General features: G+C 39.1%; 1 protein-coding gene across 2 annotated transcripts in view; it reads right to left on the bottom strand.

Moving 5' to 3' along the window:
• Positions 1 to 2176: 2176 nt before the first annotated feature.
• Positions 2177 to 12277, bottom strand: part of TSHZ1 (teashirt zinc finger homeobox 1) — a 55625-nt gene continuing 45524 nt past the window's right edge. For both annotated transcript variants that reach the window (XM_088172427.1, XM_088172434.1), the window contains exon 2: positions 2177 to 6758. In XM_088172427.1, the coding sequence (XP_088028553.1) occupies positions 3574 to 6758 (3185 nt within the window). In that variant the 3' untranslated portion in view covers positions 2177 to 3573. The remainder of the gene's footprint in view (positions 6759 to 12277) is intronic.

A 12277-nucleotide genomic window follows, 5' to 3' on the forward strand; every position in this document is an offset into this window, starting at 1 on the left:
GTACACAGATCTCCCAAATTTCCAGAGGTTTGCATCAGCTTTGAAACAGCAACATAGAAAATGCACCGAAGCAGAAATCAAACCTGTGAAAATAAGCGAACCAAGATCTTCAGCCCTGAGAACAGATACAAGCAAAGGTGTGGACACCAGCAATGTAATGCTGAAAAAAATGGGCTTTATACATCGCTGAAAAGAATCAGACACACTGGATTTTGCATACATCACAAAACAGGTATACAGGCTTCCAGAGGCTATGATGGGGTTTAAAGATGTTTCTTTAGGTTTCTTTTCTTAAAGATCAGTCCTGAAAGGCTATGTGGTCTCCTCCATCCAATAGCCTTAGAAGCTACTCATAGAATAGCACAAACTTACTTTTTATTGCAATCTTATTGAAATAAAGAATAAATAAACTTGGAAAAAAATTCTGGGAAAAAGAGCAACTCCGTTTTCAACTCTACAAATTCTTTTTTAAAAAGTAATTTTTTCTGAAATACAATATTCAAACAAAAGTGGCAAAAATCTAAATAACAAGGATCATACTGTCACTGTACTTCATTTTCTTAAGCAGGTGAACCATCAGAGTCCTCCAATTTTCGTCTACTCCATATTTCAGTCATAGTAAGTGTTACATGAGCATAGTCACCAGGTAAAGCTGCTGGTTTATTCTAAATGGACTTTCTTCAGACAATGGCACAGATGATGAGTGATTGTCCAATTCTGAAGCTATCAGAACTGAACGGATTTAGCAATGTCATAAACACCTCTCAAGGGAGTCACCTGGTGTTGAGAACTCACTTTACATGCCGTGTTTCAAAATCAGTTTTAATGGATTTACATTAGATTCAAACCCACTTTAGAGCTATTATTTCTCCCTTTCAACCTTTTCACACACTACTGCAATGTACTACAGCATATTTTATAATCACGTGTTTGCAGGCCTGTGGGAAAGTAAACAAAACTTCAAAGGGTTATTATTTAAGGACTCTCTATTATGGCCATAGGCCTGACTGTTTTTCTTCCTCACCACCCCTTGGGCCCAAAGCACATAATCATCCAGTAATTGAACTGAAATGTCTAAATGGCTAGATCCCCTGAAGGACATAGGTAGTTAGCAGTGAAGAAAGTAAGGGATATTTTAAAAAACCCTCATGGCACTTTCCTGCGCTACTTAGAAATACCGTGTAAATGTAACTGACCTGGACCTGATAGGCTTTTACAGAGAACAGAACAGTGCGTGCATATTTCTGGAGCTGTAGCTAAAGTAAAGATTAAATGTTGAGCCATGCTGTATTTGGAAGTAAAGATCTTACATTTAAATTACTTTCAGAAGAACTGAGGAGAAGAAACAGAAATATACATATGTACATAGAAGTATATATAACACAATAGTATCACTAATACCACGTGAAAGCAAACCCCTCTAGGTCCTTGTATTTAATAGCCCATCCAAAAAGTGTAATGGATAGCAGATCCCAGGCTTTCATACACTGTAACTGTCAAAGCACTCAGGAGATAGAGAAGTGAAGGCTCTGACAGCTCTCTTTTACATTCTAAATGACATCTGCATTCAACAGAACAGAAATAAAGATTAAAGGTAACACCTGATATGATAGCACTCAGCTTACCTCAAAATGCAATATTTAAAAAGTACAGAGAAACATAGGTCTGCCTCCTTGTACTGTAAGTAAAAACTGGTGTCAAAGCCTCTGAGGTCTTCACCGCTGCCAGGAAGGCGGCACCGCAGCATCCAACAGACTGCAGGGGCAGGAGCCACAGCCTCTGACTGTGGAACTGTTGAAATCAAAAGGTGCTGCACCAGAGAAGGGAAGGAGAGAGGGAGGGAGGAGACGGCCTTTGAACGCACACAGAAAATGGCTACAGGTACGGTCGAACAGCATAAGCAAATTAACTTGGCCAAAACCTCTGCAGCCTCTCTTGTACCCCAGCGAGGATTGAATGCCCCTGGCTGCTCTGGCTCTGAACCTTTTGCAGTGAGTACCCGCTGCAGATCTCTTCTAAGAGGTTACCAGAATTACGGCTTCGAGCGAGACATGTCAGCACACATATCACGAGAGATGATTTCAAATAGATTTTCGCTGGTTGATTATATAAACTATGCCTCTTATAGCTGGAATAACACCTCAAAGGCAATATAATGACGACATGACAATGTATGTAAATCAAGAACTGCATGTGGGTTTATTTTACACTTGAGAAAACAGTGGATTTAATTGTGTGAACCAAAATGTACTGTACAATATTAATGATAAAACATCAAAATGTATAATTCATAGTGCATTGCTTGCTTTATTTTTATTTATTTATTTTTTTTGTCAGATAGTTCCTTTAAGTACATGCATCTGGAAAGATGCAGGTGCCAGTAAAATTCCTCTATTTATATCAAGCTGCAGGAACTAAATTTTATTCAAAAAGTGTGGTTTTACATTATATACACAGAAATTGAATATAAAATGACAATATAAAAAGTTAAAAGAGAAAGCATACAGCCAGAAGGTACAAAGAAAGTTGAACAGTTTAAAATGGTACGATATGTAACATGTATTTTTTTAAGCTGATGCTGGCAATTTACAAGGAACAGAATCCAACATTTGCCCCATTTTTTTTTGTTTTCATTTACCAATGCAGCACACTATAGAAAGGTCAGCTTGTACCAAAGCTTAACATTTGTAAATAACTATAAACTGCAGTATTTTACAGGAAAAAAAAAAATAAAGGAAAGAAAAGAGCATTTTTACATTTGTTTTAAATAACAGCTTGCATACTTTTTTTTTTCCTTTTGCCAAAAAGTGGCAATTCTCAGCATCCAGAGGGTTTGGGCATAGTGGCAACTTGGTTTGTTTTTTTTTTTAATTATTATTAACTTATACAGTTGTGGCTTCCTAACCCCTTGAGTACTACACAGCTCTCCTTCTTCCAAGGACTGCATGCACAATATCTTCACAAACCAGTTCTGCATTAAAAAAAAAAAAAAAAGGAAGCTCATTCATTAAAAAAAAAAGTCCTGCTTCCGACACAGCTCTTATTTGAATGAAATGCCTTTAAGCCTTTTGTTTTGTTTTGTTTTTCATTATTTACTTATTTAGTCACTGGGAAAGGCACAGAAATGCTATTACAGTTCTCAGAGGGTTAAAACTTGACACTACCAGGTTCTGTGACCTTTATTGTCATGGCAACTTTGTAATTTTAGGATGTCTCTTTATCATTGTTCTTTGTGTCTTTCTTTACGGCTAAATTAATGTCTCTCAATAGTGTCTCCCACTATATTCTACAAAAGATAGCTTAACATCAAGGACAGATGTTGAAAATAAAGGTCAGACTTTGACTCACAAAAAATAAAAACAGAAACAAAAAAATAACCATGCACAGATCAGACAAAGAGCATATAAATATAACTACAAAATAAGTGTAAGAAAAACCAAGGTCCAGATAGGCAGTTCAGCAACAAAAGTAAGACTGATTTCAGAGGCTCAGGTCAGGCCTAGTGCAGTACTATGAAGAAGTTTAGTGCAATGTTCCTGTGGTCACTTGCATACCTGGCTGCTTACCTGGACGCTATTGTTTTTCTAACTCAGTTACATAGATCAGATGGTCCTCTGGGGACTTGCCATGTGTTTTACTAAGGTGCAGTTTGACTGCATGCTTGCTTGCAAAAGTTCGGTTACAGAGCTTACATTGGAATGTGGAGCCTAAGTCCTCCTCGGCAATTCCAAGTGAGCCCAAAGTCTTGTTTGTGAGGACTTTTGAAACATTCTGCTGTTCTTGAATCTGATTAAGTGGCAACTTTGACAGATCCTTCAAACTAAACCCTAGATGTGTCTCTAAGTGACTTATGTATGTAGAAGCAGTCCTGAACTGAGAGGCACAATCATTGCAAAAGAAAACAGGATGTCCTGTGTCCAAGTTCTTTAAAAATTTAGTTCCACCTGTCCTCCTTAACTGATACTTCACATTGGCCAGCCAGTGGCTAATTGTGGTCATGGAAAGACCAGTAAACTTAGAGATGTGTACCCGCTCTTGTGGACCTAGGTCCGACATAATGTATTTGCCTTCTGGGGTCTCCCTCAAGCTGGAAGCAAACTGCGCTTGAAGGATCAGAAGATGCTGAGGGTTCCAGTTGGACTGCCTGCCCTTCCTCTTGTGTACTGGTGACAGTTCATCCAGAGCTTCCTCAAAACTGCTCCCATCAGCATCAGACTTCTCTGACACGGTTGAGGGAGTTGAAGACTTGGGTGTCAAACGCCCCGTGAGGTTCTTCACCATATCAGAAATATCCAGCAGGGCACTCTCCCTGAGCGGGGACGAGGCAGAGTCAGCCACACTGGAAACAAGAGGCTTGTTTTTGGACTTAGTTAAATCAATAGGTTGATCGCTGTTCTCATAGTAATACCTGTCAATAGCATCAGCCTGCTTGACTGGAGTGGTTGGGTAAATGGGTTTGTCCAACATGCTGTTACTAATTTTGTACAGCATGGCCAAAGGGTCCAGAGAAGGGCTTACTGGCTTAGAAATTTTGCCTAAGTGGGTATTCATAATGGACTGTAAAGCACTCAATGGATTAATGAAGGATGGCTCAGGTGAATGATCTGTGATAATTCCTAAATTGTTACAGCCATTTGCAACCTTTGTTTTAAGTGGCTCTGTACCATTTGGCGTATGTGCTTCTGCTGGACTATCCTTTTTGACCTTCTGAACTTCAGACTCAGAGCTCTTCTTTGGCTGCTGTTTGTTATTTATTTCTTCTGCTTTTGGGAAGTCCTTGTTTTCTTTAGCAGCAGGTGACATGGGTTTAACTGGAGAACTCTTCTCCTTCTCCAAAGGCTTCTCCTCCTTCTTCACGCTTATTTTACCTGTAACTTTCTCCACCAGTTCCTCCATAGCAGATACATTGCTCTTGTGAGGCGGAGGTGTGAGATTGCCCGGGGAATGGATGAGTGCGTTGTGTTCTGACGACAGTGATTTCACACTGCTTGCGTAGGATGGCTGCATTTGAACGCTCTGCACCGCGGGCTGAAGGGGTTTGACTGTTCCTGGGAGCTGGTAAGCTGCATGAATACTGGGGTATCCTCCCCAGGAAGGAGCTCCATTTTGGGCTTTGCTGATGGCTGTTGTCACTGTGTTCTCCAGGGATTTCAATATGTCTATTCCGCCTTTAGGACTATCATCTAGGTCCTCCTCTCTGAGGTATTGATACAAAGTTGTTGGCTCAAATTTCTCTGTAGAGTCCTCACTCTCTTCTTTAATCTTTTTCTCTGTTTCAGTGACCACCAACTTTTCCTTCTCTAGGTCTTTCTTTTCCTCCGAGTTTGTGGAGCCCGCTGGGGAATCGGGCTGCTTTTTAATGTTGGAGGCTGGTAGCCTTGTATGGGTGGTGGGTGGAAGAGGTATAGATTGTATTTTCTCCTCCACCACTGGGTCCAACACTAGCTGCTTGCCTTTTTTGGAAGCAGAATTGGTCACCTTCAAGAAATGACCAGTGACCATCATGTGAGCAGTGAGCTGCTGCAAAGTATCATGGGAACTGCCACATTCCATGCATTTCAGTATTTGAGCTTTGCGTGCCTCAAACTGCCAAGTGTAGCTAGCACCATTTTGATAGCCATAGCGGTTATTCGGAGTCACGTAGGGGTTGGCAGTTTTCTGATCCTTTGCAGACTCACCCAGCGAAGCTTCTGCCGTGATGCCTGTTGGTTCAGGTGAACAAGGCGAAGCCAAGTCCTGAAGTGCTCGCTTTTTGGTAGAAGGGACCAATTTGGTGATGGCTGGTACTGGCTCCTTCAGAGGCACTTTCTGGTAATGCTTTGTTTTTATCATATGGACGCTGAGATCTTGCAAAGACTCAAACGAATGCCCACAGTACATGCACTTCAGCACTTTCTGGGCATCCTCTTTGCCTTCCATTTCCATAAGCGATCGTTTCCTAGGCTTTGACCACCGCTTGGTCTTATCAGCTTCTTTATCTCTGTTGTCATCACGGTAATGTCCAGTTTCATTCATGTGCACTGTTAGCTCCACCAGCGTGTCGTAGGCTGCACTGCAGTCTTTGCATCGGAACTTGCTGGCACCGGTGAACACAGACCCATAGAGTTTATTGTTCTGCCGGTAAAGCTGCACTGTGCTGAAGAGACTCGGCTCTGGGAGAAGTCCGTATGATGAGGTCTGCTGCAGAGTTTTAGCCAACGCAGCTTGGTGCCAGTCGTAACCCGAGCCACCACTGTTACTGTTACTGTTACTGGTACTACTGGTGGTTGTACTGGTACTAGTGTTGGTACTGGCAGTACAAGTACTCTGGGAATGGGCATTGGCGTCAGTACTGGTCGTGTTTTCATTCTGGCTGATTCCGTTGTTGCTGGTGGTTGGATTGGATTTTTTTAAGTCCAAAGCTAAACTGGACCAGCAAGTCTCTGAAAGCAAATTTGCATACACAGCTTTTATTTGTGCCAGGCTGTCCTGCGGATAGGAAACATTGTCTGTGCACTGAGGATCCTCTTTCTCTTCTTTAGAGGAAGTGCTTTTGAAATGGGCCAGCTGATCGCTGTTTTCACTAAACGGCGAACCATAGCCTGCATCCTGATTAGTTGCAGTGCTGACTGGGGAGTTCTGGTAGCTTTGAGCCTCTTTGATCTCCGCTTCTTCATTGCACAAATACTCATTCTCCTGGATGTCCAGAGACAGCCCATCATCTTCCACGCTGTCTTCATCTATTTCTGCTGCTTTCAATTCTTCCTCAGGAACATATGCTAAAATACAGGAGGGGAGATGGGGGGAAACAAGACAATGTTATTGAACAAGCACATTTTACATGGCTCTGCTGCACTAAAAACAGTAACCATGAAGACAAATTTTGAAGATACATCCAAAACCCAAACTCACCATCATTCACACACTCCTCCTATAAATCCACATACTCTGTCATGGTTACAGTTTGATACCAGTGATACTGAAGAATAAACTTTGACTTCAGCAGTAAAATATGTGCCAGGACCACAGTAAATACCATAATATCAAAACTAAAATCAAACAAAGAGCCTACTAAACTAGTTTTTATCAACTTTAAAAATGGCCTGGTACTGAGTTATATTTACTGCACTACATATGTATGTGTAACACGTTGCAGCTGACCTGCATCCCTCAGACCATGACACTCAGAATCACTGACTTGACCAACTCTATTTTGTCAGTTCTGTCTTTTCTTGCAAACTGGCCTCAGCTACAGCTTCAGGGGCCATTTCTGTGTCACTGATACCTGACTCTAATGAAGCCATAGAGGGAAAGAGTGTCAGGTCAGCTGTTCCCAGGGTCTCCTGGTGTCTGGCTGTAGTGCGTCCATCTGAGAACAGAACAGCTTTCATTTTTGAAAGGTGAAAAAAGAAGCAAGACCGATTGCTTTCTGAAATGGATAGGATGTAGTTTGCCTCCTGTTATGATCTGACGTGGGTCCTGCATTTACCATTATGAAATAAAGCAGTCAGAAACTATAAGTGAAAGCAACAAACAAAAACCTTGAGATCTCCACTGCAGCTTGTTTATTGGCTCATGGAAAATATAAAACTTTGCTATTGAATTGCTATCTGTGAAACTATATGATCTCACCAAACTATGTGTTTATCTATATCAAACTATTTGTTAAACTAGCAAATGTGATATTCATGAGCAGATGGCCATTACATCAAAACACATTTACTCCAAGGGCTCAATTCACAGAAGTGACTTACATGTACCTAAGTGATAAATGTACACTTTCATTGCAAAGCAGAAAACATAGTTGTACACATTTCCCTCCAGTTTTGTAAAAGAAGCTTAAAAAAAATCACAATGCTAATGGAATGGAGATCATTTATAAGAATGTCAAGGTAGAAAATATGGATTATGAACAATTTTCAGTAACTGAATAAAAAAGTGCCTCCTTGTCAAGTGAACTCTGCAGCAAGTGATGCTGAAATGTGTCCTGTGTCCTTTCATGGTACAATACTGAAAGAAAGCCAGAAAAGAAGCACTTCTGTTCCAATGTGGTATGAAGAAAATACATATTATCATGTTAACAAAGCTGAGGTCTTCTTCAACTGGGGGGAGCATAAGTACAAGTCGAGCTTTTTTTTGTACATAGTTGCTAATATATTCTGAAATGTCTTTCCTGAAAAATAAAAAGAATCTTCTTTCATTGTAATATGAATACTCTTTGAAACATATTACGGTCAGTACTGCATTATGTATTCACCTTTGCAATTCAGTCCTAATGCAGCCCCTAACTGCTTCAGCCCGGTCTTTTAAGATGAAGCAAGAAAATACTCCATCTAGTACTGAGGTTGTACTGAGCCTTAAGATGTCCATTGTATTTTTCACCTGTCCCCTAAATGTCAGTATTTTCAGACGATAATTTGACCTTTTAGTTTTTAAAATATTCTAATCAGGGCCCAAACAGATAAATCAACCTCAAGTGTTATCTAATATGTTTAAAACGACAGGTGAGTACCAAGCGCAATAAATAAAATTCAGGAATAATCCTGAGTCAAAGGCCAGGAAGGTGCCAGAAAAGCATTGTAGAACCCGATGAAAATATTCTCCAACAGGCATTTTATCCATAAAATGAAGATAGAATGCAGAAGTAGTAAGAGAATTCAGAAGGCAGTCAGCTTCCCTGTCTTGCAGCAATGCTGCTGTTGGAAGACTCTGCAGATATTTGAGCATGGTACGACCGCTGCAGTTCTGAACTCTAGGTACACACATAGAATTCACTCCCACAGCTGCAGTCCAGAATCTCTTAGCTCGCTCATTCAACACACCTGCTTGCAGTAATTACTAATGGCAAAAGACAATAAATTTTTAAGTTCAGAAAAGTGAAGAACAGTTAAAGAAGAGTATGGTTTCTAATTTTGAAATTATTTCTCAATAGAAAATAAGCCCCTCTGAGACTTAAAATGCACAATAGCGGGCAGTTACCATCTGGCACTTTTATTTAAAAAAAAAAATACCAAAACAAGTACATGCTAAAAACTGAGAGGACACATATTTTGAGCTTTTATGAACAGCTTTCTTCTCACTAACCACAGTGCAACTATGCCACTTTTCTCTAATTTTCACATCCCAATATTTTGGGATGCAAAAAACTGTTGTAAGATGCTGAATGTTCCGAGAGTGGATATAGTATTTTGTAAGGATCCATATGAATTATTTGCTTATATCTCCTTACCTAATTCTAAATTGTATAAAAACATATTTTTATAATTGCTATACATAACCATCTATATATCTGCTTAAATAGAAACTCTAATGATCCACTGCCATATCTTTTATTTTTCTTTATTTACTTAAGGTGGTGTTTTTTCTCATACTATTGCACTGTATCATAAAAATGAAAAGGAGACAAACCACACAAGAAACATTAAAACTACATGTAAGGTCCACGTTAAACTGCCAAAGCAAAGAAACCGAGTGTCAGGGTGAAATATCCATCTTTTACTTACTTTTCCTGCTCTTCGGTTTTGCTGAGACTACACGATTGAGTTCACTCCCTTACCAACATATACTGCAATATAAGGGTGAAGAATGTACAAATAGCCAGAACTAAGATTTTCTACTATTTCAGAATTTAAGCCAGTTCTAAAAAAACCCTGAATGTTTATGATATGCACACTTACATGTCTCTACATGTATCTAAAGTAACAAAGAAATAATGCTTCTTAACAAAAAAGAGAATCATTTATCTGCAATGTTTAATTTCTATCACTGCAATAAAAAATAGTCTATTTAACTCCTCTGGTTATCGTAGGATACAGACAATACCTGTTCATTCAAGACTACTAATGCTTATGAGATGAATAGCAGCACACTCAACATATGGTATTTTGCAAGGTCAGTGCAATTCTCTAACAGAAAAGGTTTCTGTAATAGCTAACACAGAAGCAAACAAAAGGAAGGATGTTAATGTCTAAAAACATGTACATTTTACTAAAATTCTCACAGAAAATTGACAAATAAATAAAATTCAGTATTTTAGACACAGCAAAAATGTTCCTATTATAATTGCTTACAGAGAGAAGTAATACATTCTGCCTTAAATAAAAACATGAGATATTCAGATTCTAAATTATAAAAGGTAGATCAACAGACAGATTTCAGACAACATATCTTTCTGTGACCGAGCAACTCTCAGCAATCTTTTCCAGGCATTCCTGCATCTGCAAAGATACTGCTGGTTTACACATGTCCCAGAACCACACAAAAATATCAAGAGCAGATATAAGCAATGATCCTCCTCAACAATAACTATATTCAAATCAAAAGAAATTACAGAACATAGTATCAGATTTTCTCTTCCTTCTTATTTGTGTCTGGACAGACTGAGGGAAACGCAAGGTGTGAAAGAGGGAAAAATCTTCAAATTCCAGACAACTGAAAATTAGGGGGAGCATTTTGTATTTCTTTTATTCCTATTAAGTCTTGCTATATTTTTTTTTTCCTATAAAATGTGCCTTCTGGATGCCAATGCTTCCCTATAGATATACTGTCATCTTTGAGCAGTGTTAAAAGCTGTGCATTCTAATCTAAGTGGACACGAGATGCTATATATTGTGCATGTGAGTAGCACAGCACATTGTGTTTGCTTCGGTGAGAATATTTACACTATAAATACACATCCATTGTTTGAAAAAGCAGACAGAGATCTGAAATGTAAGGATGTGGTCAAAAATACAAATATTCTCACATAAAACCTTTCCACAACCTTGGAACTGTGCTTTTGAAGGAATCTGTCTCTGCAGAGGTATTCTTTTCCATTCAAAAAGGGATTCAACATTGAATAAATTATTTTGAAAAGCACCAAAAGTAATAATTGTATTTGGTTGTAATAGTCTACAAAATTAAATGCAGTAAGCTCTTCAAGACCCAATTTTAAATCCTCCAAATAAATAAATTTATTCAGAACAAGCACCTAAGCAGTGAAGGTCACAGTTTAGTAAAGGAATTGAATACTGAAATAATTTTCACTGAAATACCTGTTTCATAGTTTTGACAAATAAGGATGGGTTTAGGTCTAAAATTCTTCACTAAATCAGGGCCTACTCTGTGACTAAACAATAGTGGCACAATGTGAGTGTTCACCATTCTTCAACAGATGTATTGCCAGAGCTTCTAATATTTACCCAGCCAACAGGAGACAGCAGCTGCAGAAGTTTTCACAGCCCACACTGTCACCTTGCACAAACTGCACTCCAGGCTGGGGGTGATTTCTACTACATACAAGAAAACATTTCATATCTTAGGGGGGAAAAAGTACAGATAGAAAAGACAATCTATAGCCACACATCTCCCTCATTACAGAAAAACAGGAGGCAGATGAAAAAACCCAAACCATTTACAGACGGGTTTCCAGAATACAGAGCCATGAGAGTGTTACAAAAGAATCCAAAATCTCACATTATGAGAGTTTAACATGCCTGCTGGAAGATTTGCGAATCTTCTGTATTAGTACATACAAATGTTCATACAAAATTCTGGCACAGATGCTACAAATCTGTGTGCATGTGTGTGTGTCTGTATTACGATGTCACTATGGTGGAAAAATATGGCTTAGTTATGACAATGGCTGAGGAGCAGCAGAGAATATGAGACAACCAGATAACCTCACTAGAGAGGTTTGTGCCTTTCATTTCTAATTGCAGCAAAATGGGGGGCAAAATACTAGAACTGCCTACCCTCTAATTCTAATGCAATAGGTCTGAAAAGTAGATAAGGTGCTCTAACCTCCGTGCTTCTCGCAGGTTGAATGATAACCCTTAAAGGCATCCCATTAAAAGCCAACAAAAAGATTCTTCACCTCTTTCTCTTCTCTCCTCTATTCCCTTAAAATGAATGCTGCAAATTATTAGCCAACACTGGCAATTGGAGAACGAAGCAGCTTGCATGTGGGTATATTTTCACAGTGATTCTAATCTGAGAAATTTACTTGCTCTTCCCCTTCTATCTGATAAACTATACATTCAAGCGTTCTCATTAGTGTTCAGATCACCAAAGAGAGCTGGAGATGAATCAGTCCATCCACCCCTCCTCTCCCTGCTCTGTCGAGATTATTTCATTGAAATGTTCATTTTCATCCCTGCTGGCAACATTAGAATGGAAGTATTTAACCTGTTTCCATTACTTATACAAATTACCATTATGGGGTAGGACAGATGTTAGAATCATGCCACATAACTGACTTCCATACATTCTTTACGGGGAGGATAAGAAGAAGGAAAGCTGTTAGATCATATTATCCAGT

The sequence above is a fragment of the Sturnus vulgaris genome, chromosome 1 (assembly GCF_052056855.1).
Source record: "Sturnus vulgaris isolate bStuVul1 chromosome 1, bStuVul1.hap1, whole genome shotgun sequence".
Taxonomy (NCBI): domain Eukaryota; kingdom Metazoa; phylum Chordata; class Aves; order Passeriformes; family Sturnidae; genus Sturnus; species Sturnus vulgaris.